General features: G+C 42.1%; 1 protein-coding gene across 1 annotated transcript; it reads left to right on the top strand.

Moving 5' to 3' along the window:
• The first annotated feature begins 600 nt into the window (after positions 1-600).
• Positions 601-27,989, top strand: LOC135536988 (cadherin-related family member 5-like). The gene is given in 15 exon segments (XM_064963200.1): positions 601-756; positions 11,144-11,271; positions 11,274-11,318; positions 11,743-11,808; positions 13,169-13,258; positions 13,858-13,944; positions 14,142-14,246; positions 15,083-15,268; positions 15,566-15,656; positions 20,539-20,636; positions 23,127-23,333; positions 23,655-23,768; positions 25,087-25,153; positions 25,742-25,902; positions 27,305-27,989. Coding segments are annotated over 15 exon segments (2,136 nt in total). The 5' UTR covers positions 601-656; the 3' UTR covers positions 27,896-27,989.

The following is a 27,989-nucleotide window of genomic DNA, read 5'->3' as shown; positions in this document are numbered from 1 at the left end:
ATAGTGGTACTACTATAGACCAGAGCCCTATTCCCTATATAGTGGTACTACTATAGACCAGAGCCCTATTCCCTATATAGTGGTACTACTATAGACCAGAGCCCTATTCCCTGTATAGTGGTACTACTATAGACCAGAGCCCTATTCCCTATATAGTGGTACTACTATAGACCAGAGCCCTATTCCCTATATAGTGGTACTACTATAGACCAGAGCCCTATTCCCTACTATAGTGGTACTACTATGATACTACTATAGACCAGAGCCCTAATCCCTATATAGTGTACTACTATAGACCAGAGCCCTATTCCCTATATAGTACACTACTATAGACCAGAGCCCTATTCCCTATGTAGTGCACTACTTTTAACCATAAGGAATGGGATGCCATTTCATACACTTCCAGTGTAACCCTCTTCAAGCAGCAAAACAGATGCAAGTATTTTAGTAGGAGGCTAGCAGGCCACTGTTGGCAGGCTCTTTAGGCAATAATACGACCCGAAGATGAAGTCACAAACATTGCAACTGTAGTCGACTCCCACACGTCAGGCAGGCCAACACAGACAAAGCATTATGCCCAGTGAGTACCAACTGGTACCATCGTCTCCTCTCCTCGTCCTCTCTACGGACTTGTCGTGTCGTCTGAAAACCAGGACATGGAACTATATAATTATAAAGGAAAACAGCAAACTGCAAACATCCTCCTGGGTTGTCTGGTGTTGTTTTTACTTTCTATACTTTGTCCAGCTGAGAAACGTGAGTAGTGATGGTTCTATTGGCCGCTTCGGTCAGGTGGTTATCTTGGTCTGTCGTTGAGAGGGGTTGTGGATTGTTGTTTATTTTTTAATGGGGGGGGGGGGGGGATACACACAGTGTCCACCTTAGGTTACACAGGCTGATTTGGTTCATTTTGTTTCAAGTGAATACGTCTGCCTAGGACCAGTTCTTAACCCCCCCGCACCATAGACATCCATGATTATAGGACATTGCTTGAAAATTTCATGAGTTTAAAAAATGCATAATTAAACATGAATCAAATGCACTGTCCTCAAGCACAGTGCAATCTGACCTCTTATCAAAAATGGGTTTATATATTGGTGACTACCTCTGTCAATGTTTCACAGGCCTCGTGGCCTGCGCGTCATACTGACCACGGGCCAGATTCTGGCTTAGGAAGTTATGCCTTTCCTCCACGCGCCAGCGGTGCGCAGGTCAACTGTTGGTTCACGCACCCGCCATTGCTAATAACGCATCCGCAACCGCCAGACTCTATGTGATAAAGTGAAGATCTGAGACCCGCACCCGACCCTAACCCACTACTATATAACATGTTTGTAGGCTACAGTCAGACAGCAGAAGGGAGGTTTTAACAGGAGGTGCAGGATAGATTTTGTTGTTGCCTGATATTGATATGTTTCTGCTTATAATTTCCAGCATGTTGGTTGGCTATTTGTTAGTCAACTTGTCTGTAATTAGTTAGATGCAGCTTCTCTTCTGTCATTTATAAATGGACCTAGAAGATTAAATCAACCCTTTTGCTCAACAGAATAATGTGATCGATAGATCGATAGAATGAATGCTTCAATACTGTTGACATCGGTAAAGTTTTCTCCGTCATCTCTGATTCTTTCTCGGAGCAAAGACCTTTAGGGACCAGCGATAAAATGCAATAATTCTTGTAAAAAACGGGAAAGTTTTTCTGTGCAAAATGTCCAGTTTCACCGGTTGTAAGGAAATAGAAATATGTGAAAACGACCCAACATGTTTCTGATAAGATTTCAATTTGGCTTAGATGCATATTTTATGTGTTTGAAATAGAATGAGGTTTCATGATGCTGATAAAGACAGCACCTTCACCTTTAGAGACGGTCCCTAACCACACTATCAGGTTTTATGATGCTGATAAAGACAGCACCTTCACCTTTAGAGAAGGTCCCTAACCACGCTATCAGGTTTTATGATGCTGATAAAGACAGCACCTTCACCTTTAGAGATGGTCCCTAACCACGTTATCTGGTTTTATGATGCTGATAAAGACAGCATCTCTACAGATGGTCCACTGCACGCTGATAAGGGCACCTTCACCTTTAGGTCCCTAACCACACTATCAGGTTTATGATGCAGCACAGCACCTTCACCTTTAGAGACGGTCCCTAACTTTTATGATGCTGATAAAGACAGCACCTTCACCTTTAGAGACAACCACGTATCAGGTTTTATGACAGGACCACCGGTTTTATGCAGCTGAAGCACCATAGCTCGTAAAAATCATCTGTCCTCGGTTGCAACACTCACCACCGACTGCCTCTGGAAGCAATGTCAGCGCAATAACTGTTTGTCGAGAGCTTCATGAAATGGGTTTCCATGGCTGAGCAGCTACACACAAGCCTCAGATCACCATGTGCAATGCCAAGCGTCGGCTGGAGTGGGGTAAATCTCCACCATCATTGGACTCTGGAGCAGTGGAAACGCGTTCTCTGGAACGACGAATCTGGTAGTCCGACGGACGAATCAGGGTTTGGCGGATGCCAGGAGAACGCTACCTGCCCGAATGCATAGTGTCAACTGTAAAGTTTGGTGGAGGAGGAATAATGGCCAGGGGCTGTTTTTCATGGTTCGAGCTAGCCCCCCCCCAGGATACAATGATATTCTAGACGATTCTGTACGATTCTGTTCTTCCGAAGGCCGTGTCTTGTTTCAGCAGGACAATGCCCCAGTGCTTAAAGCGAGGGGAGTACAGACGTACAGAAATGGTTTGTTGATTAGTGGCCATGTAGTTTATCCAACTATGTATTTGTATGCTGAGTTTTCACATACTGTCAAGATGCTGAAAGAAAGAAATCATATTTCTCCAATCCTCTTCCCAAGTCAAAATATAGCTTACATTTGGCGTAGGCCTATCGTTTTACTGCAAGAAATGCTGCAGGAGTTAATATTAAGGCTATGCGAGAGGTTATAGACCTACAATCAGTGTCCAGATTTCAGTTTTTCATTTAACCCAGAAGAACAGTAGACTACAGTTTCCTTGACAGGCCATAGGCATAATCAACGTCCCCATCGTGTAACTGTCGAATTTGTATAGCGCCCCACAATCATCACACATAGCCTCTCTTCTATAACATTAGACTACTGTTCTGATCCTCTCTTCTATAACATTAGACTACTGTTCTGGTCCTCTCTTCTATAACATTAGACTACTGTTCTGGTCCTCTCTTCTATAACAGACTACTGTTCTGGTCCTCTCTTCTATAACATTAGACTACTGTTCTGGTCCTCTCTTCTATAACATTAGACTACTGTTCTGGTCCTCTCTTCTATAACATTAGACTACTGTTCTGGTCCTACTACTGTTCTGGTCCTCTCTTCTATAACATTAGACTACTGTTCTGGTCCTCTCTTCTATAACATTAGACTACTGTTCTGGTCCTCTCTTCTATAACATCAGACTACTGTTCTGGTCCATCAGACTCTCTTCTATAACATTAGACTACTGTTCTGGTCCTCTCTTCTATAACATTAGACTACTGTTCTGGTCCTCTCTTCTATAACATTAGACTACTGTTCTGGTCCTCTCTTCTATAACATCAGACTACTGTTCTGGTCCTCTCTTCTATAACATTAGACTACTGTTCTGGTCCTCTCTTCTATAACATTAGACTACTGTTCTGGTCCTCTCTTCTATAACATTAGACTACTGTTCTGGTCCTCTCTTCTATAACAGACTACTGTTCTGGTCCTCTCTTCTATAACATTAGACTACTGTTCTGGTCCTCTCTTCTATAACATCAGACTACTTCTCTGGTCCTCTCTTCTATAACATTAGACTACTGTTCTGGTCCTCTCTTCAATAACATTACACTACTGTTCTGGTCCTCTCTTCTATAACATTAGACTACTGTTCTGGTCCTCTCTTCTATAACATTAGACTACTGTTCTGGTCCTCTCTTCAATAACATTACACTACTGTTCTGGTCCTCTCTTCTATAACATTAGACTACTGTTCTGGTCCTCTCTTCTATAACATTAGACTACTGTTCTGGTCCTCTCTTCTATAACATTACACTACTGTTCTGGTCCTCTCTTCTATAACAGACTACTGTTCTGGTCCTCTCTTCTATAACATTAGACTACTGTTCTGGTCCTCTCTTCTATAACATTACACTACTGTTCTGGTCCTCTCTTCTATAACAGACTACTGTTCTGGTCCTCTCTTCTATAACATTAGACTACTGTTCTGGTCCTCTCTTCTATAACATTACACTACTGTTCTGGTCCTCTCTTCTATAACATTAGACTACTGTTCTGGTCCTCTCTTCTATAACATTAGACTACTGTTCTGGTCCTCTCTTCTATAACATTAGACTACTGTTCTGGTCCTCTCTTCTATAACATTAGACTACTGTTCTGGTCCTCTCTTCTATAACATTAGACTACTGTTCTGGTCCTCTCTTCTATAACATTACACTACTGTTCTGGTCCTCTCTTCTATAACATTAGACTACTGTTCTGGTCCTCTCTTCTATAACATTAGACTACTGTTCTGGTCCTCTCTTCTATAACATTAGACTACTGTTCTGGTCCTCTCTTCTATAACATTAGACTACTGTTCTGGTCCTCTCTTCTATAACATTAGACTACTGTTCTGGTCCTCTCTTCTATAACATTAGACTACTGTTCTGGTCCTCTCTTCTATAACATTAGACTAATGTTATGGTCCTCTCTTCTATGTTCTGGTCCTCTCTTCTATAACATTAGACTACTGTTCTGGTCCTCTCTTCTATAACATTAGACTACTGTTCTGGTCCTCTCTTCTATAACATCAGACTACTGTTCTGGTCCTCTCTTCTATAACATTAGACTACTGTTCTGGTCCTCTCTTCTATAACATTAGACTACTGTTCTGGTCCTCTCTTCTATAACATTAGACTACTGTTCTGGTCCTCTCTTCTATAACATTAGACTACTGTTCTGGTCCTCTCTTCTATAACATTAGACTACTGTTCTGGTCCTCTCTTCTATAACATTAGACTACTGTTCTGGTCCTCTCTTCTATAACATTAGACTACTGTTCTGGTCCTCTCTTCTATAACATTAGACTACTGTTCTGGTCCTCTCTCTTCTATAACATCAGACTACTGTTCTGGTCCTCTCTTCTATAACATTAGACTACTGTTCTGGTCCTCTCTTCTATAACATTACACTACTGTTCTGGTCCTCTCTTCTATAACATTAGACTACTGTTCTGGTCCTCTCTTCTATAACATTAGACTACTGTTCTGGTCCTCTCTTCTATAACATCAGACTACTGTTCTGGTCCTCTCTTCTATAACATTAGACTACTGTTCTGGTCCTCTCTTCTATAACATTAGACTACTGTTCTGGTCCTCTCTTCTATAACATTAGACTACTGTTCTGGTCCTCTCTTCTATAACATCAGACTACTGTTCTGGTCCTCTCTTCTATAACATTAGACTACTGTTCTGGTCCTCTCTTCTATAACATTAGACTACTGTTCTGGTCCTCTCTTCTATAAAATTAGACTACTGTTCTGGTCCTCTCTTCTATAACATTAGACTACTGTTCTGGTCCTCTCTCCTATAACATTAGACTACTGTTCTGGTCCTCTCTTCTATAACATTAGACTACTGTTCTGGTCCTCTCTTCTATAACATTAGACTACTGTTCTGGTCCTCTCTTCTATAACAGACTACTGTTCTGGTCCTCTCTTCTATAACTGTTCTGGTCCTCTCTTCTATCAGACTACTGTTCTGGTCCTCTCTTCTATAACATCAGACTACTGTTCTGGTCCTCTCTTCTATAACATTAGACAACTGTTCTGGTCCTCTCTTCTATAACATTAGACTACTGTTCTGGTCCTCTCTTCTATAACATCAGACTACTGTTCTGGTCCTCTCTTCTATAACATTAGACTACTGTTCTGGTCCTCTCTTCTATAACATTAGACTACTGTTCTGGTCCTCTCTTCTATAACATTAGACTACTTCTCTAGTCCTATCTTCTGTAACATTAGACTACTGTTCTAGTCCTCTCTTCTATAACATTAGACTACTGTTCTGGTCCTCTCTTCTATAACATTAGACTACTGTTCTGGTCCTCTCTTCTATAACATCAGACTACTGTTCTGGTCCTCTCTTCTATAACATTAGACTACTGTTCTGGTCCTCTCTTCTATAACATTAGACTACTGTTCTGGTCCTCTCTTCTATAACATTAGACTACTGTTCTGGTCCTCTCTTCTATAACATTAGACTACTGTTCTAGTCCTCTCTTCTATAACATTAGACTACTGTTCTGGTCCTCTCTTCTATAACATTAGACTACTGTTCTGGTCCTCTCTTCTATAACATTAGACTACTGTTCTGGTCCTCTCCTCCATAACATTAGACTACTGTTCTGGTCCTCTCTTCTATAACATTAGACTACTGTTCTGGTCCTCTCTTCTATAACATCAGACTACTGTTCTGGTCCTCTCCTATAATATCAGACTACTGTTCTGGTCCTCTCTTCTATAATATCAGACTACTGTTCTGGTCCTCTCTTCTATAACATCAGACTACTGTTCTGGTCCTCTCTTCTATAACATTAGACTACTGTTCTGGTCCTCTCTTCTATAACATTAGACTACTGTTCTGGTCCTCTCTTCTATAACATTACACTACTGTTCTGGTCCTCTCTTCTATAACATTAGACTACTGTTCTGGTCCTCTCTTCTATAACATTAGACTACTGTTCTGGTCCTCTCTTCTATAACATTAGACTACTGTTCTGGTCCTCTCTTCTATAACATCAGACTACTGTTCTGGTCCTCTCTTCTATAACATTAGACTACTGTTCTGGTCCTCTCTTCTATAACATTAGACTACTGTTCTGGTCCTCTCTTCTATAACATCAGACTACTGTTCTGGTCCTCTCTTCTATAACATTAGACTACTGTTCTGGTCCTCTCTTCTATAACATTAGACTACTGTTCTGGTCCTCTCTTCTATAACATCAGACTACTGTTCTGGTCCTCTCTTCTATAACATTAGACTACTGTTCTGGTCCTCTCTTCTATATCATTAGAATACTGTTCTGGTCCTCTCTTCTATAACATTAGACTACTGTTCTGGTCCTCTCTTCTATAACATTAGACTTCTTCTCTGGGCCTCCCTACTCATTATTTTTTAACTCTGCATTCCGCAGCTTTTCACTTATTTAATTAAACTCTGACATTGTTGTTTTAGCCTCTGTGGATCTATATTAACTCTTTATTCCCTTCACATAAGCATTTGGCAATAAGATATGTACGCTATTTGGTGCGCGCTGAAGTTTAGACTTAAATAGGCTACTAATAATGTCTGTTAGTCTAAAATAATGAACGAAAATCCTCAATGTAGCTTATAGATATAAATTGCACAATAATTCTACATTTATGGATTTTTAAAAAGGTTTTGTTTTCTCTTTATTCAACCCGCTCGCCACCCACCCGGCCTTCATCCACACAATATTCCATAACCCTAAACCCACCCGTGCCGCGGATAACGCGGAGACTGCGGGTTATGCGGTTATGAGTCAACCGCCGCATCACGCCTTTCCTTCTTGCTTCTCCGTAGCTGATATTCAGACCTACCTTATGAAGGTGCGTAATTAACGGGGTTTTGCAGGTGTGGTTCCCTTACGCTTGCTGAATAAATTAACGTAGACCTAATTCAACAACTGAAAACCCTCACAATTCGCTGGTCAACATTTTGTCTCGTGGAGTTTTAATTCGATAAGGGTTTTCAGTACATTTATCTTAAGCCACCCCGTTAAATAGTTATTTAACCCATGGTAATGTTGGACGCTTAGTGTATATACAATTAGAATAGGGAGAATGGTGAATAGTGTACAATAGAAGGCTATGCCGTCGTCTATTGCCTGCACTATTTTTTATATACTTTTTTCCCTTTATTTTACGAGGCAAGTCAGTTAAGAACAAATTCTTATTTACAGGAGGAACAGCGGGTTAACTGCCTGTTCAGGGGCAGAACGAAAGATTTGTACCTTGTCAGCTCGGGGGTTTGAACTTGCAACCTTCCGGTTACTAGTCCAACGCTCTAACCACTAGACTTGCCGCCCCATGGAACTGTGTGCTTGCACAGCCAAGTTTCGCCCAATGTGTGTCGGGCTCAAACTGTTACGGCTTGGTCTGCCCTCCGTTCCATAACGATTTAAATAGACGACATGCACTGGCATAACGCTGCTTCTCTCGTCCCCCCGCAAGGTGTAGATTGCTGATCGCTGTCCATGGTGCTGAAATTGCGACATATCTATGCGGCTGCGCAGCCTATCGAATCGATCACAGGACTTGTGTGGTGCCAAGGCTTAGCTTCGTTTTAGCTAATGGGTAAATGTTTATTGGTAGACCTATTTGTTCGTCATTTTCTCTTAAAGCCTAACAGTTCACGAAGCTCTGCAGGGTGTCCCAATGCTGACATTTTTAGACGGTTGCCCGGTGGCAGAGGTGGAACAAGTACTCAAATTGTCATACTTGAGTAACAATAAAGATACTTTAATATAAAATGACTCAAGTAATAGTGAAAGTAACCTAGTAAAATACTACTTGAGTAAAAGTCTAAAAGTATCAGATTTTAAATGTACTTAAGTACAGAGGTGGAAAAAGTACTACATTGTCATACTTGAGTAAAAGTCTAAAAGTATCCGATTTTAAATGTACTTAAGTACAGAGGTGGAAAAACTACTGCATTGTCATACTTGAGTAAAAGTATAAAGTAAAAGTCACTGCTATACATCGAATTCCTGATATTTAGCAAACCAGACGGCACAATTTTCTTTTTTAATATATATTTTTGGCAGCCAGGGTCACACTCCAACACTCAGACATCATTTACAAAGGAAGCATTTATATTGAGTGAATTCTCACCAGATCAGAGGCAGTAGGGACGACCAGGGACGTTCTCTTGATGAGTGTGTGAATTTGACCGTTTTCCTGTCCTGCTAAGCACTCAAATTGTAACTTTTGGGTGTCAGGGCAAATGTATGGAGTAAAAAGTACATCATTTTATTTAGGAATGTAGTGGAGTAAAAGTAAAAGTTGTCAAAAAATAGAATAAATAGTAAAGTAAAGTACAGATTCCATAAAATACGAATTAAGTACTTTACACCACCACACAGCGGCAATAATTATTTTATTTTTTACCTTTATTTAACTAGGCGAGTCAGTTAAGAACAAATTCTTATTTTCAATGACGGCCTAGGAACAGTGGGTTAACTGCCTGTTCAGGGGCAGAACGACAGATTTGTACCTTGTCAGCTCGGGGGTTTGATTTTGCAACCTTCCGGTTGCCAGTCCAACGCTCTAACCACTAGGCTACGCTGCCGCCCCATGTAATTACTTGTTCAATAAAGTTCGGAATTGAAATATTGCAGATTATAAAATAAATGTTTGTTGCAGCAGCAGCATACTGATCAGCTACCAATATATATATATATATTGCAATATTTCAATTCCGAACTTTATTGAACAAGTAATTACATGGGGCGGCAGCGTAGCCTAGTGTTTAGAGCGTTGGACTATATATATATATATATATATATATATATATATATATATATATAAAATATATATATATATATATATATATATATATATATATATATATATATATATATATATATATTTTTTTTTTTTTTTTCATAGGATATAGAACTGTCCTGTATAGGCTACCTGAACCTGCAATGACATGATCCGTCCTCGCGCTCTCTCCCATCTTGAATAGAACGGTGTTGTGCGTAAAACCAGTCAATTAATGGCAAATAATACAGCCAGTCACCCTCAAAACACTAGTTTACCTGGGATTGTTTCATTATGCAGTGTACTATCTATAGCTATACACAGTTATTATGAACTTCTTATCGACATAACATCTCCAATAGCCGAACAATAAGGGGGAAGTGGTCTGCTTGGGGATACTGTACTTTCAGACATTACTTAGTGTTGCACTCCACGGGGTTTGTCTGGCTAATAGCCTTAACAAATGGGATCAATTCAATTGAATTAAATGAAATTTAATCCACCACGGCCTGTCGGCGACCCAACTGTTTTCTATGCTGAGTATTGCAAACCCAGACATTCCTGAGACATTGGGCATTATATGACCATTGCGCTGCACATGATTCAAATTAATTGTTGGATGATGGATGCCAAGATATACCAGAGATAAGGGACCGTTGATATTGTAACCACACAACTCAAACGCCGGTTCACCAGTAGCCTATGAACGAAATTGCAAACAACTTTGTTTTGTTCAAGCCCTCAAGAACTGTTGTCTGCTAAAGATGATGGTCTGATCGCATCTACAAATGTTTGGGGTTTCCAGTACCCAGACGACCTGTCCCAAGAGCTTCCTATAGAGTTCATCTCTCTCCGTAACGTGTTGAGAGCGGGAATTAAGGAGAATGCGAGGCTCAATGAGATGGTACAGAATAGAAAATAAATACTGTATTTGAAGAACAACTTCGTTCTGCCCATGTTCCCTGATGTTGCTATGGCAATCAAGCAGGTTTTTGTTTACCTTCCCTGTATTTGTTGCTTCTGCGAAGAGATCGTTTTCTAAATTGAAACTCATTAAGAACGACCTATGAAGCATTAAGCTCCTCGGTCCTGATATGCGCTGTTGAACACCTGAGTAAACTCCGCTCATGACACTGGCGCCGTCGTCGTCTTGACCACAACACATTTTCACCGATATCACATCTCTCTCAGTCTGTACAGTTTCTCCTGACCCCTGTATCTGTGTCTGTTTGACATCTCTCTCAGTCTGTACAGTTTCTCCTGACCCCTGTATCTGTGTCTGTTTCACATCTCTCTCAGTCTGTACAGTTTCTCCTGACCCCTGTATCTGTGTCTGTTTGACATCTCTCTCAGTCTGTACAGTTTCTCCTGACCCCTGTATCTGTGTCTGTTTGACATCTCTCTCAGTCTGTACAGTTTCTCCTGACCCCTGTACCTGTGTCTGTTTGACATCTCTCTCAGTCTGTACAGTTTCTCCTGACCCCTGTATCTGTGTCTGTTTCACATCTCTCTCAGTCTGTACAGTTTCTCCTGACCCCTGTATCTGTGTCTGTTTCACATCTCTCTCAGTGTGTACAGTTTCTCCTGACCCTGTGTCTATAAAAGAGAACAGCACTGTGGACGTTCTAGTAGCCAAAATCACCTGTGGTGATGATGTTCAGCTGACCGTCACAGAGAACCCTGCTGAGGCTTTCTACCTGTATCTGGGACGGACCTCATCGCCAAGAGAGGACTGGACTTTGAGGTGGGAGCTCTAGGGGCAATGTATCAAGCTGATCTAGGATCAGTTTTGCTTTGTAGAATAGAAAGAATACAAGCTGTGGGGGGCTGATCCTGGATCAGAACTCGTACTCTGAGACACTTTATACGTACAGCCTCAGAACTTAACATCTCATAGCAATTTTTAACATGTCACAAAGTGCATTTATTTTAAAACTGTGTTTTTGTTCTTGGACAAGTTCATCTAGTGTTGTGAGATATGGCTTGCATGCCGACTGCAAAGTAGTTGGCCTGGAACGTTGCCATGAACTGACTCAGTTACGGGGGGGTCAAAGGTCATTTTTCCATTGACACAAAAAGAAAAGGTCAAAAAAAAAAGGTTGAGGGACAATGAGGCATTCTGTCTATGGTGTGAAATAACAGCTGCTGCATTTGTGTTCGTTTCCTAGTCTCTGCCCCGTGTGGATGATGCTCTGTGGGTCAGGGTGCGCTGCAACAGAACTGGCTCCAGATCAGTGAGTAGTAGGGATGACATGTCTCATGGTCATGGGGCTGTGGGTCAGGGTGCGCTGCAACAGAACTGGCTCCAGATCAGTGAGTAGTAGGGATGACATGTCTCATGGTCATGGGGCTGTGGGTCAGGGTGCGCTGCAACAGAACTGGCTCCAGATCAGTGAGTAGTAGTGATGACATGTCTCATGGTCATGGGGCTGTGGGTCAGGGTGCGCTGCAACAGAACTGGCTCCAGATCAGTGAGTAGTAGTGATGACATGTCTCATGGTCATGGGGCTGTGGGTCAGGGTGCGCTGCAACAGAACTGGCTCCAGATCAGTGAGTAGTAGTGATGACATGTCTCATGGTCATGGGGCTGTGGGTCAGGGTGCGCTGCAACAGAACTGGCTCCAGATCAGTGAGTAGTAGGGATGACATGTCTCATGGTCATGGGTTATGTCCCAAATTGTACCTTATAGGGCTCTGGTCTATAGTAGTACCACTATATAGGGAATAGGGCTCTGGTCTATAGTAGTACCACTATATAGGGAATAGGGCTCTGGTCTATAGTAGTACCACTATATAGGGAATAGGGCTCTGGTCTATAGTACTACCACTATATAGGGAATAGGGCTCTGGTCTATAGTAGTATCAATATATAGGGAATAGGGCTCTGGTCTATAGTAGTACCACTATATAGGGAATAGGGCTCTGGTCTATTGTAGTACCTCTATATAGGGAATAGGGCTCTGGTCTATAGTAGTACCACTATATAGGGAATAGGGCTCTGGTCTATAGTACTACCACTATATAGGGAATAGGGCTCTGGTCTATTGTAGTATCACTATATAGGGAATAGGGCTCTGGTCTATAGTAGTACCACTATATAGGGAATAGGGCTCTGGTCTATTGTAGTACCTCTATATAGGGAATAGGGCTCTGGTCTATAGTAGTACCACTATATAGGGAATAGGGCTCTAGTCTATAGTAGTACCACTATATAGGGAATAGGGCTCTAGTCTATAGTAGTACCACTATATAGGGAATAGGGCTCTGGTCTATAGTAGTACCACTATATAGGGAATAGGGCTCTGGTCTATAGTAGTACCACTATATAGGGAATAGGGCTCTGGTCTATAGTAGTAACACTATATAGGGAATAGGGCTCTGGAATCCTAAGCATCAGTTGGTCTCTCTATTTCTGGGCTGTGAAAGGTCAAAGGTCAAACCATATTTCTGCTCTCTATAGGTGAAGAACTTCAATGTGTAAAATATCTGGTTGCTTTCACATCACGTCTTCAACTCTAAAAAATAAGTAGGTTCTATGAAATGCTTTGCTGCTTTCAAATGCCAACGAATAACAACGATTCACTCTTTTCTAAGGTGAACGTGTCTGTTGAAGTTTTCATTGAAAATGTGAACGATAATCCTCCAAACTTCGCTCAGAGTCATTACGTTCTCCAGGTGAACGAGGTGAGACCCTCTTCTATTTACTATGTACCTTACAGCATTAGACACTTCTCCGTGGGCCCAACAATACAATGGTGATGATGTTATGATGACAATAGTAATTAAATACTTGCACCCTTCATACAATACCACATCAGTTTGTATGAATAAACTTTCCATATCGGTACATTTCCATGAAGTCACATTTCTGTAACATAATATGTTGACTCTGAGCCCTCTCTCCCCCACAGCTGACCCCTGTGAACACCAGTGTTGGTCTGATAGAGGCCACAGACATTGACTCTGAGCCCTCTCTCTCCCACAGCTGACCCCTGTGAACACCAGTGTTGGTCTGATAGAGGCCACAGACATTGACTCTGAGCCCTCTCTCTCCCACAGCTGACCCCTGTGAACACCAGTGTTGGTCAGATAGAGGCCACAGACATTGACTCTGAGCCCTCTCTCTCCCACAGCTGACTGCTGTGAACACCAGTGTTGGTCTGATAGAGGCCACAGACATTGACTCTGAGCCCTCTCTCTCTCCCACAGCTGACTGCTGTGAACACCAGTGTTGGTCAGATAGAGGCCACAGACATTGACTCTGAGCCCTCTCTCTCCCACAGCTGACTGCTGTGAACACCAGTGTTGGTCGGATAGAGGCCACAGACATTGACTCTGAGCCACTGTACTATCGTTTAGAGTCAGCCACGGTAAGACCTTCCCTCCATCACCGATGAACGCTATCACTGATCTGTTGATGCAGTTGTCTTGGTCCAAGGTCTCTCCTGAAAAATAGATATATTTTTTTTTATCTCAACAAGACTAACCTGGTATAAATAAAGGTTCAGTCAAATCATTGCTCAGCAGTTAGAAGATTAAACACGTTTGTCATTGTTGGTGTCACCAGAACAGGTATCTACGACTGGAGAATGCCAACACCCCCAACATACTGGTGCAAAACATCATCGACTACGACTCCGTCCAAAAGATCTCCCTGGTCTTACATGTACAGGTATACTGTTGTTTACATTCTGCCCTACTGTTTATGTCAAATGGGATTACAAAGTATTCAATAAATATACTAGAATCTGTAAAGTATTCAATAAATATACTAGAATCTGTAAAGTATTCAATAAATATACTGGAATCTGTAAAGTATTCAATAAATATACTAGAATCTGTAAAGTATTCAATAAATATACTGGAATCTGTAAAGTATTCAATAAATATACTGGAATCTGTAAAGTATTCAAGAAATATACTAGAATCTGTAAAGTATTCAAGAAATATATTAGAATCTGTAAAGTATTCAATAAATATACTCTAATCTGTAAAGTATTCCAGAAATATACTATAATCTGTAAAGTATTCAATAAATATATTAGAATCTGTAAAGTATTCAAGAAATATACTCTAATCTGTAAAGTATTCCAGAAATATACTCTAATCTGTAAAGTATTCCAGAAATCTACTATAATCTGTAAAGTATTCAATAAATATACTAGAATCTGTAAAGTATTCCAGAAATATACTAGAATCTGTAAAGTATTCAATAAATATATTAGAATCTGTAAAGTATTCAATAAATATACTGGAATCTGTAAAGTATTCAAGAAATATACTGGAATCTGTAAAGTATTCCAGAAATATACTATAATCTGTAAAGTATTCAATAAATATACTAGAATCTGTAAAGTATTCCAGAAATATACTAGAATCTGTAAAGTATTCCAGAAATATACTAGAATCTGTAAAATAACGTACTCCTATAGTAGAGAACCAGGATCTGCTGTCCTCAGCTCAATGCCTTTTGACCTTCCTTGACAATCTATTCACACCATTTCCCAGGACACGTATAACGTTTCTGAGTCCGGCGAGCCGTCGTTCACTGCCGTGGTGACCATCACGGTTAACGTGAAGGACGTTGACAACCGTCCACCGTGGTTCCAGCCCTGTGTCAGAACCAACCTGGGGATAGCCAAACTGTGTGTCAGCTCTGGCTACAGGGCAAAGGTCAACCTCACCGAGAAAGAGGTGTGTGATACAGTGCATCTGTGTAACTTAACAGAGAGAGGAGCATCTCTTCTTCATGTTGATAAAGTTGACCCGTTCTGCTTCATCAGTCCACATCGTACATCTTCTAGAAGTGCCACATCCACTTGTTGAGTACTTATAGTGTATTTTAGTAATCGAGGTGAGTTTGATTTAGCTTAGAGTTTTCACTTTTGGGACTATTCAATTGGTTCCGTTAAACAGGGCAAACTGAACCAAGTGCAGCTCAAGTATTTCACATACAGTATGTATTGGACCCTGGTCTGTTGTTGTCCACAGGACAGTGCTTTATCTCTGGAGCCTGGTCCGTTATACGCCAAGGATGGAGACAGAAACAGGAGCGAGCTGATCAGCTACAGGATACTTAGAGGTACAACAGGTCTTGATGTTCTCCTCACAGTAATCTAGTGTTGATGTTCTCCTCACAGTAATCTAGTGTTGATGTTCTCCTCACAGTAATCTAGTGTTGATGTTCTCCTCACAGTAATCTAGTGTTGATGTTCTCCTCACAGTAATCTAGTGTTGATGTTCTCCTCACAGTAATCTAGTGTTGATGTTCTCCTCACAGTAATCTAGTGTTGATGTTCTCCTCACAGTAATCTAGTGTTGATGTTCTCCTCACAGTAATCTAGTGTTGATGTTCTCCTCACAGTAATCTAGTGTTGATGTTCTCCTCACAGTAATCTAGTGTTGATGTTCTCCTAATCTACAGTAATCTAGTGTTGATGTTCTCCTCACAGTAATCTAGTGTTGATGTTCTCCTCACACTAATCTAGTGTTGATGTTCTCCTCACAGTAATCTAGTGTTGATGTTCTCTCCACAGTAATCTAGTGTTGATGTTCTCTCCACAGTAATCTAGTGTTGATGTTCTCCTCACAGTAATCTAGTGTTGATGTTCTCCTCACAGTAATCTAGTGTTGATGTTCTCCCCACAGTAATCTAGTGTTGATGTTCTCCTCACAGTAATCTAGTGTTGATGTTCTCTCCACAGTAATCTAGTGTTGATGTTCTCCTCACAGTAATCTAGTGTTGATGTTCTCCTCACAGTAATCTAGTGTTGATGTTCTCTCCACAGTAATCTAGTGTTGATGTTCTCCTCACAGTAATCTAGTGTTGATGTTCTCCTCACAGTAATCTAGTGTTGATGTTCTCCTCACAGTAATCTAGTGTTGATGTTCTCTCCACAGTAATCTAGTGTTGATGTTCTCCTAACAGTAATCTAGTGTTGATGTTCTCCTCACAGTAATCTAGTGTTGATGTTCTCTCCACAGTAATCTAGTGTTGATGTTCTCCTCACAGTAATCTAGTTGTAATGTTCTCTCCACAGTAATCTAGTGTTGATGTTCTCTCCACAGTAATCTAGTGTTGATGTTCTCCTCACAGTAATCTAGTGTTGATGTTCTCCTCACAGTAATCTAGTGTTGATGTTCTCTCCACAGTAATCTAGTGTTGATGTTCTCCTCACAGTAATCTAGTGTTGATGTTCTCTCCACAGTAATCTAGTGTTGATGTTCTCTCCACAGTAATCTAGTGTTGATGTTCTCCTCACAGTAATCTAGTGTTGATGTTCTCCTCACAGTAATCTTGTGTTGATGTTCTCCTCACAGTAATCTAGTGTTGATGTTCTCCTCACAGTAATCTAGTGTTGATGTTCTCCTCACAGTAATCTAGTGTTGATGTTCTCCTCACAGTAATCTAGTGTTGATGTTCTCCTCACAGTTATCTAGTTTTAATGTTCTCTCCACAGTAATCTAGTGTTGATGTTCTCCTCACAGTAATCTAGTGTTGATGTTCTCCTCACAGTAATCTAGTGTTGATGTTCTCCTCACAGTAATCTAGTGTTGATGTTCTCCTCACAGTAATCTAGTGTTGATGTTCTCCTCACAGTAATCTAGTATTGATGTTCTCCTCACAGTAATCTAGTATTGATGTTCTCCTCACAGTAATCTAGTGTTGATGTTCTCCTCACAGTAATCTAGTGTTGATGTTCTCCTCACAGTAATCTAGTGTTGATGTTCTCCTCACAGTAATCTAGTGTTGATGTTCTCTCCACAGTAATCTAGTATTGATGTTCTCCTCACAGTAATCTAGTGTTGATGTTCTCCTCACAGTAATCTAGTGTTGATGTTCTCTCCACAGTAATCTAGTGTTGATGTTCTCCTCACAGTAATCTAGTGTTGATGTTCTCCTCACAGTAATCTAGTGTTGATGTTCTCCTCACAGTAATCTAGTATTGATGTTCTCCTCACAGTAATCTAGTGTTGATGTTCTCCTCACAGTAATCTAGTGTTGATGTTCTCCTCACAGTAATCTAGTGTTGATGTTCTCCTCACAGTAATCTAGTATTGATGTTCTCCTCACAGTAATCTAGTGTTGATGTGGCTCAGTCGGTAGAGCATGGCGCTTGCAACGCCAAGCGTCGTGGGTTCGATTCCCGCTGGGACCACCCATATGTAAAAGTAGTGGCCCCAGCCGACTTGTAAGTCGCTTTGGACAAAAGCGTCTGCTAAATGGGATATATTATTATTATATTATATGTTCTCCTCACAGTAATCTAGTGTTGATGTTCTCCTCACAGTAATCTAGTGTTGATGTTCTCCTCACAGTAATCTAGTGTTGATGTTCTCTCCACAGTAATCTAGTGTTGATGTTCTCCTCACAGTAATCTAGTGTTGATGTTCTCCTCACAGTAATCTAGTGTTGATGTTCTCCTCACAGTAATCTAGTGTTGATGTTCTCCTCACAGTAATCTAGTGTTGATGTTCTCTCCACAGTAATCTAGTGTTGATGTTCTCCTCACAGTAATCTAGTGTTGATGTTCTCCTCACAGTAATCTAGTGTTGATGTTCTCCTCACAGTAATCTAGTGCTGATGTTCTCCTCACAGTAATCTAGTGTTGATGTTCTCCTCACAGTAATCTAGTGTTGATGTTCTCACAGTAATCTAGTGTTGATGTTCTCCTCACAGTAATCTAGTGTTGATGTTCTCCTCACAGTAATCTAGTTGTAATGTTCTCTCCACAGTAATCTAGTGTTGATGTTCTCCTCACAGTAATCTAGTGTTGATGTTCTCCTCACAGTAATCTAGTGTTGATGTTCTCCTCACAGTAATCTAGTGTTGATGTTCTCCTCACAGTAATCTAGTGTTGATGTTCTCCTCACAGTAATCTAGTGTTGATGTTCTCCTCACAGTAATCTAGTGTTGATGTTCTCTCCACAGTAATCTAGTGTTGATGTTCTCTCCACAGTAATCTAGTGTTGATGTTCTCTTCACAGTAATCTAGTGTTGATGTTCTCTCCACAGTAATCTAGTGTTGATGTTCTCCTCACAGTAATCTAGTGTTGATGTTCTCTCCACAGTAATCTAGTGTTGATGTTCTCTCCACAGTAATCTAGTGTTGATGTTCTCTTCACAGTAATCTAGTGTTGATGTTCTCTCCACAGTAATCTAGTGTTGATGTTCTCCTCACAGTAATCTAGTGTTGATGTTCTCCTCACAGTAATCTAGTGTTGATGTTCTCCTCACAGTAATCTAGTGTTGATGTTCTCCTCACAGTAATCTAGTGTTGATGTTCTCCTCACAGTAATCTAGTGTTGATGTTCTCTCCACAGTAATCTAGTTTTAATGTTCTCTCCACAGTAATCTAGTGTTGATGTTCTCCCCACAGTAATCTAGTTTTAATGTTCTCTCCACAGTAATCTAGTGTTGATGTTCTCCTCACAGTAATCTAGTTTTAATGTTCTCTCCACAGTAATCTAGTTTTAATGTTCTCTTCACAGTAATCTAGTGTTGATGTTCTCTCCACAGTAATCTAGTGTTGATGTTCTCCCCACAGTAATCTAGTTTTAATGTTCTCTCCACAGTAATCGAGTTTTGATGTTCTCTCCACAGTAATCTAGCTTTAATGTTCTCTCCACAGTAATCTAGTTTTGATGTTCTCTCCACAGTAATCTAGCTTTAATGTTCTCCTCACAGTAATCTAGTTTTAATGTTCTCCCCACAGTAATCTAGTTTTGATGTTCTCTCCACAGTAATCTAGCTTTAATGTTCTCCTCACAGTAATCTAGTTTTAATGTTCTCCCCACAGTAATCTAGTTTTAATGTTCTCTCCACAGTAATCTAGTTTTAATGTTCTCCCCACAGTAATCTAGATTTAATGTTCTCTCCACATTAATCTAGTTTTAATGTTCTCTCCACAGTAATCTAGTTTTAATGTTCTCCCCACAGTAATCTAGTTTTAATGTTCTCTCCACAGTAATCTAGTTTTAATGTTCTCTCCACAGTAATCTAGTTTTAATGTTCTCCCCACAGTAATCTAGCTTTAATGTTCTCCTCACAGTAATCTAGATTTAATGTTCTCTCCACAGTAATCTCATTTTAATGTTCTCTTCACAGTAATCTAGTTTTAATGTTCTCCCCACAGTAATCTAGATTTAATGTTCTCTCCACAGTAATCTAGTGTTGATGTTCTCCTCACAGTAATCTAGTGTTGATGTTCTCCTCACAGTAATCTAGTTTTAATGTTCTCTTCACAGTAATCTAGTTTCAATGTTCTCTCCACAGTAATCTAGTGTTGATGTTCTCTCCACAGTAATCTAGTTTAATGTTCTCCTCACAGTAATCTAGTTTTAATGTTCTCTTCGCAGTAATCTAGTTTTGATGTTCTCCTCACAGTAATCTAGTGTTGATGTTCTCCTCACAGTAATCTAGATTTAATGTTCTCCTCACAGTAAGATGTACTTTACCTTATGAAGATGGAGACGTTGTCAGTAAAGGGGGTAATTGTGAGCATATACAATGTCAGGGACTTCCTGTTCTCTTTACATTATCAGCTGAGCATCAACGTGTTTTATAAGGATGTGCGTTTGACCACAAAGTTTTCTATATTATAAAAATATATCATAATTGATCAGATATCATCATACTGGTTTCTCCTCTGTATCTCATAGCAGACTGATCTTGACTTCACGGTTTCTCCTCTGTATCTCATAGCAGACTGATCTTGACTTCACGGTTTCTCCTCTGTATCTCATAGCAGACTGATCTTGACTTCACGGTTTCTCCTCTGTATCTCATAGCAGACTGATCTTGACTTCACGGTTTCTCCTCTGTATCTCATAGCAGACTGATCTTGACTTCACGGTTTCTCCTCTGTATCTCATAGCAGACTGATCTTGACTTCACGGTTTCTCCTCTGTATCTCATAGCAGACTGAACTTGACTTCACGGTTTGTGTATCTTTCCCTCTCAGGGAATGAAGGCAGCATCTTCCAGATCGATGAGGAGACTGGCAACATCACCATGGCCAAAGCGGCAGACATAGCAGGCCCAATAACCCTCACTGTCCTGGTAAGAGATGTCTTTTCAATCTGTATTTCCATCTGTGCACTCAATTACTTCTTTTGACATATAATCGATTGAAAGCTATGATTGTGTTCAACATTGAAATTGATCTTCAGATTTTTTTATATTTTTTAATTTTGTATTTTTTTTACCTTTATTTAACTAGGCAAGTCAGTTAAGAACACATTCTGGGCGGCAGTGTAGCCTAGTGGTTAGTAAAATAAAGGTAAAATAAAAACATTTTCAATGACGGCCTAGGAACAGTGGGTTAACTGCCTGTTCAGGGGCAGAACGACAGATTTGTACCTTGTCAGCTCGGGGATTTAAACTTGCAACCTTCCGGTTACTAGTCCAACGCTCTAACCACTAGGCTCAAATGAAGATGAATGACATCATCTTACTAGAACATAATTTCGGGGTTTCAGACTACATTTTTTATAAACATATAGTTCATAAAGTAGCTATAAACTTTCTAAAATATATTTCTAAAAGTCACTAATATAAAATACATTGTGGTGACTTGATCTGATCTTATTTGTGTTTGAGAAGAATTCTAGTTTATGACATAGTTTATCTAGTTTATGACATAGTTTATCTAGTTTATGTCATAGTAATCTGGAAACCCAGAACTAAATCTTGCGTGTGCTGGTCATGCTATTTGATGTTTATATGAACAGTGTGTCACAGGAGACTACAGACAGCCAGCAGCATACCACCCAGCATACCACCCTGCATACCACCCAGCATACCACCCTGCATACCACCCTGCATCACACCCTGCATACCACCCTGCATACCACCCTGCATCCCACCCTGCATACCACCCTGCATACCACCCTGCATACCACCCTGCATCCCACTCTGCATACCACCCTGCATCCCACCCTGCATCCCACCCTGCATCCCACCCTGCATCCCACCCTGCATACCACCCTACATCCCACCCTGCATACCACCCTGCATACCACCCTGCATCCCACCCTGCATACCACCCTGCATCCCACCCTGCATCCCACCCTGCATACCACCCTACATCCCACCCTGCATACCACCCTGCATACCACCCAGCATCCCACCCAGCATACCACCCTGCATACCACCCAACATACCACCCAGCATACCACCCTGCATACCACCCTGCATACCACTGCTGGCTTGCTTCTGAAGCTAAGCAGGGTTGGTCCTGGTCGGGCCCTGGATTGGAGACCAGAAAATTTTGGAGACCAGAAAATGTTTTAACACTGTTAATTCATCGAATAAGGTTTCTCAGTCCTCTCTCTTCTGTGTCTGTGTGGACTGAGTTTGGCCTCTGGGGCTTGGCGCTGGCAATTTGATTTATGATGACTCAGCGATAGAACCCTGCTTTCTATACGATTGGAACAGTATCCCCCCAGCCAGATAGCGTTTGTTGTGAAGACTGTTCCAATTGTATAGAAAGCAGGGTTTGGCCCCTCAGACCAGGTTCTTCTCATCATGTCCCTGCTGAAGGGAGAGGAGGAACCCTCTGATCCTGAGAGGGAATCGGATCCTCATCTATTTGGCCTACGTATATGCGTTACCAAATGACATTTTGATGATAATGATGATACTCAGGAACTAGAGCAAGTTTTGTGGGCAGCAGGTAGACTAGTGGTTAGATCGTTGGACCAGTAACCAAAAGGTTGCTAGATTGAATCCCTGAGCTGACAAGGTAAAAATCTGTTGTTCTGCCCCTGAACAAGGCAGTTAACCCACTGTTCATAGGCCGTCATTGTAAATAAGAATGTGTTCATAACTGACTTGCCTACTTAAATAAAAAAAGGTTTGTGTTAATGGCACATAGAGTCCATTATATGTTGCCTTTATAAATAGTGAGATCATGATGGGGCCAAACCCTGGTTTCTATACAATTAGAACAGTCTTCACAGCAAATGCTATCTGGCTCCTTTCTCATATACCAAGCCTCACCTTCTGACCCATTCCACACATCTGTTGTTTGTCATGTAGACCAAGGGGTTGTATCTTTGCTGTAAAAGGCCTCTGTATGATTGAGCTCTCGGCAGCACACTTCAGAGTGTTGGGATCGACCAGCTACATTACTGCAATTGGGGCGGCAGGGTAGCCTAGTGGTTAGAGCGTTGGACTAGTAACCAGAAGCTGATAAGGTACAAATCTGTCGTTCTGCCCCTGAACAGGCAGTTAACCCACTGTTCCTAGGCCGTCATTGAAAATAAGAATTTGTTCTTAACTGACTTGCCTAGTAAAGAAAGGTAAAAAAGAAAAGAAAAAAATCTTATTAAATAAAGGTAAAATAAAAAATAAGAAATTCTTATTAAATAAAGGTAAATTGTTTGAAGAATTAACAGTCTTTCTCACTTGGTTAGAATTTCCACAACAGGAGTTCCTAACCAATCAATGACCTTAATCACAAGGGGGCGGAGTGATAACCTGCAGACACTCGGCCCTCGGGGACTGGAGATGGACAATAATCTCTCCCTCTCTCTCCATCTCTCCCAGGCCTCCCAGGTTACCAACAGGGACCAGTTTGCTGTGACTCAGGTCACCATCGAGGTGCTGAGGAAGAGCAGGAACCCTCCGCGGTTTGAGAAGGAGCGTTATGAAGGTTACATCTACAGTAACTCAGTCCCAGAGACCATGATTCTACGAGACAGAACCTCCAACAGACCCTTCAGGGTCAAGGCCAGAGACGAGGACTTTGCCACCGTAAGAGTCAAAAGAGATCAACATTTAACATTTTAATCATTTTGGCAGACACTTGTCTTACAATCTCAGTCTGTGTTTGTTCATGGCACCTCTAAATGTAATGTCATGTCTCATATACAGTAGAGACACACTCGCCTGGCACCGTGAAAGTCCTAGAAATGACACAATTACCTGCAATTCTGGGTAGCTACGCTTCTGTTCTGTGTGGGATTTGAAACACTGACACACAACTTTAATCAGCTTGTTTGTGTGTGGGTGTGTGTGTGTGGGGGGGGGGTGTTTATGTGTGTGTGGGTGTTTATTTGCGTGTGTGTGTTTTAGGGTGTAAACCCAGACATGAGATATGAGGTGCAGTACAGCAGTTATGTCAACGTGACAAACGAAGGGTTTGTTCTTCTGAAGAGGATTGTGAAGACAGAGTCCTTCGCTCTGCAGGTGAGTGGTTACCTGCCTCATTGTTCTTCTGAACAGGGTTGTGAAGAAAGAGTCCTTCGCTCTCCAGGTGAGTGGTTACCTGCCTCATTGTTCTTCTGAAGAGGATTGCGAAGGCAGAGTCCTTCGCTCTCCAGGTGAGTGGTTACCTGCCTCATTGTTCTTCTGAAGAGGGTTGTGAAGACAGTCCTTCGCTCTCCAGGTGAGTGGTTACCTGCCCCATTGTTCTTCTGAAGAGGATTGCGAAGACAGAGTCCTGCGCTCTGCAGGTGAGTGGTTACCTGCCTCATTGTTCTTCTGAAGAGGGTTGTGAAGACAGTCCTTCGCTCTCCAGGTGAGTGGTTACCTGCCCCATTGTTCTTCTGAAGAGGATTGCGAAGACAGAGTCCTTCGCTCTGCAGGTGAGTGGTTACCTGCCTCATTGTTCTTCTGAAGAGGGTTGTGAAGACAGAGTCCTTCGCTCTGCAAGTGAGTGGTTACCTGCCTCATTGTTCTTCTGAAGAGGGTTGTGAAGGCAGAGTCCTTCGCTCTGCAGGTGAGTGGTTACCTGCCTCATTGTTCTTCTGAAGAGGGTTGTGAAGGCAGAGTCCTTCGCTCTCCAGGTGAGTGGTTACCTGCCTCATTGTTCTTCTGAAGAGGGTTGTGAAGACAGAGTCCTTCGCTCTGCAGGTGAGTGGTTACCTGCCTCATTGTTCTTCTGAAGAGGATTGCGAAGACAGAGTCCTTCGCTCTGCAGGTGAGTGGTTACCTGCCTCATTGTTCTTCTGAAGAGGGTTGTGAAGACAGAGTCCTTCGCTCTGCAAGTGAGTGGTTACCTGCCTCATTGTTCTTCTGAAGAGGGTTGTGAAGGCAGAGTCCTTCGCTCTGCAGGTGAGTGGTTACCTGCCTCATTGTTCTTCTGAAGAGGGTTGTGAAGGCAGAGTCCTTCGCTCTCCAGGTGAGTGGTTACCTGCCTCATTGTTCTTCTGAAGAGGGTTGTGAAGACAGAGTCCTTCGCTCTGCAGGTGAGTGGTTACCTGCCTCATTGTTCTTCTGAAGAGGGTTGTGAAGACAGAGTCCTTCGCTCTCCAGGTGAGTGGTTACTTGCCTCATTGTTCTTCTGAAGAGGGTTGTGAAGACAGAGTCCTTCGCTCTGCAAGTGAGTGGTTACCTGCCTCATTGTTCTTCTGAAGAGGGTTGTGAAGGTCAGAGTCCTTCGCTCTTCACCTGAGTGGTTACCTGCCTTTTACTAGACTACTATAATTCTATTGACGAATGTTTTGGTTAATGCTGGGGGGTTGCAGAGACATGATAATATAGTATTTTTCCTTGTGTTGTGTAGATTCGTGCTATGGACCTGTCTACAGGGGAGTTTGGTACAGCGGCCCTCTCTGTCCTGGTTATACCAGGTGAGACTTTCACACAGCACCACAAGGGAAGGTTAACTCACAGCAAAGGGAAATGAGCCCTTGATGGCTGATTGTTCAGACGATCTACTCCTACCAACAGTAGGATCTGTACTCTCCATATTAAAGCCTGTATTAATATACTATGGTGATGATCTACTCCTACCAACAGTAGGATCTGTACTCTCCATTTTAAAGCCTGTATTATTGGTGGGGTTCAAGGTAGAAGTGAATTGGAATAGAGTTTAGGTACATCTCAAAGGCCATTGTCTGCTGTAACGGCTGGATTGATTGATTAATATATTGATTGGTTGGTTGATAACTCGATTGGTTAATATATTGATTGGTTGGTTGAGAACTCGATTGATTGATTAATATATTGATTGGTTGGTTGACAGTTAACAGTGGGTTAACTGCCTGTTCAAGGGCAGAACGACAGATTTGTACCTTGTCAGCTCGGGGATTCGAACTTGCAACCTTTCGGTTACTAGTCCAACGCTCTAACCACTAGGCTACCCTGATAACTTGATTGATTGATATCTTGACTGGTTGCCTTGACTATTATTTTCCCTGACCTCTGACCCTCTACAGCTGTGGCGGTTCCTTTGCCCTCGGGAGCAGGGTACCGGGCGGGGGACATGGCTCTTCTGGGATTGATCATGGCAGCCATCTTGGTTCTCTGCTTCATCGTGATTGGCTTCCTGATCTCCCGCCTGAAGAAAGGAGGCGCCAACGTGGATAAGATAACTGAGGTCAGCACCATTCTGTGAGTTCAGCTCAGAACTGATGCTGCGTTCATGACAAGTGGGAAACTCCGATAATACTACTTGTGAACTGGGATCAACGAGTTGTATGTGTTGACGTGCTGTAAACACGTTGAGTATGCCGATTGGCTAATAGCAAACAAGCAGCGTACACAACCATACACTAACAGCACAGCTTTCAGACACGCAAACTAATTAGTGTTCAAAAAAACATATTAATAGATTGCTTTTTGCATGAATAATGTTTTGTTGTTGTATTTAACGGCCAAAATTGTTGTGCAGGTCATTTCCTTAGTATGTGACATCAGAGATCAGTATGTAGGAGAAGTCAGAGATGATAGATGAGTTTCCCCCACTAGTAAACACCAGTAGGAAGGCCCTTCATGTGGGTTTCTCCCAGTGGAATGTGACATCAGAGGTCAGTATGTGGGAGAAGTCAGAGATGATAGATGAGTTTCCCCACTAGTAAACACCAGTAGGAAGGCCCTTCATGTGGGTTTCTCCCAGTGGAATGTGACATCAGAGGTCAGTATGTGGGAGAAGTCAGAGATGATAGATGAGTTTCCCCCACTAGTAAACACCAGTAGGAAGGCCCTTCATGTGGGTTTCTCCCAGTGGAATGTGACATCAGAGGTCAGTATGTGGGAGAAGTCAGAGATGATAGATGAGTTTCCCCCACTAGTAAACACCAGTAGGACGGCCCTTCATGTGGGTTTCTCCCAGTGGAATGCTGGTATTGAGGAAGTCCCGCAGCATGACACTTGGTGAAAGTCCTGTCCTGTGAGTGTTTTTGAGACGGCCTTAGCTCTAACAGGAAGGTAACCTAGTGTCAGAACTGTTTGTGTTGTCTTGCCAACACCTTGGCAGGACTTAACAGATCTGGGCCCAGGTTAGCAGGCTACCCGGGGCTGTTGGATGGAGTAATGATGGCTGGTTGATTAACCCTGGATAGGATTAGACGCTGATGAGAAGGCCTGTGAACAAGCCATTTATCCTGATTGAATTGAACAGCTTCACTGAATATTTATGAGCAGTACTTCACAGAAGGGCTCTGTGTGTGTTAAAGCAGAATAAATGAACCTAACGCCATGGGAAGGCAGAAGCATCTGTGACATTGAACTATGCCTAGAGATCAATGGTTCATTAACTTGTGTGTAAATTACAGCTTTCTCTCTCTCTCGCTCTACTCCTCTCTCTAGTGCTTCAGTTTTTAACTCGTAGGACAACTTTATTGCTATTATCTATGACTATTTATCTACTTTTATTATTTATTTTGTTACTATTTATTCAACCAAATGATATACACACAACACATACATCTCGTATCCTGTGATCATTGTACTTAACAGATTTAACATGGTTGCTGTCCTGTCTTCTATCCTGTCTGTAGTGTCTGGCTCCATGTCTGAAGATGACAAGGCCCCAAGGGAGACCCAAGGACACCCTGCAGTACACCAACGATGGCTACCAGGGTACCGAGGGTGACGCCCTGCGCTGCAGACCCAGATGCCCAGAGCCGGTAGACAAGAGGGGCCGAGGTGCTACTGTCCCTGGGGACCGAGGCAGAGCCATCCCCCTGGAGCGACGCCGGAGCGACCGCCACTGTGGCTTCTGCGGCCTGTACGCCAACCACAACGCCAAGCCCGGCCCGGCCTGCAGCCCTGCTATGGGGGGTGGGAGAGGAGAAGGAGGAGACAAGGACGGGGTGAGGTCCATCCTCGCCAAGGGGGGAAGGAAGGAAGGAGGGAAGTCAGTGTGGTTTAAGGAGAACGAGGATGCGTCTGGGATCGAGGTGGAGATCATCCCGGATACTCTGGGTCAGGAGGAGGAGACTGAGGAGGAGGTGTTGGACATGGAGGAGGTGGAGGAGAGAGACAGGAGCATGTCTAGTCAGACAGAGATCGATGGTGGGCCTGGGGACCAGGAGAGCCATGGAGAGTCTGATTCAGCTGCTAAAGAGGAAAAAGAGAAGGAGGGTTGAGAGGATATCTGGGTGAATTCAATAGGGAGAGGATATCTGGGTTATATTCTATAGGGAGAGGATATCTGGGTTATATTCTATAGGGAGAGGGTAT

The sequence above is a fragment of the Oncorhynchus masou genome, unplaced genomic scaffold (assembly GCF_036934945.1).
Source record: "Oncorhynchus masou masou isolate Uvic2021 unplaced genomic scaffold, UVic_Omas_1.1 unplaced_scaffold_695, whole genome shotgun sequence".
Taxonomy (NCBI): domain Eukaryota; kingdom Metazoa; phylum Chordata; class Actinopteri; order Salmoniformes; family Salmonidae; genus Oncorhynchus; species Oncorhynchus masou.
Note: the sequence above shows the minus strand (reverse complement) of the source record. Positions and strands in the feature narration are given on the sequence as shown.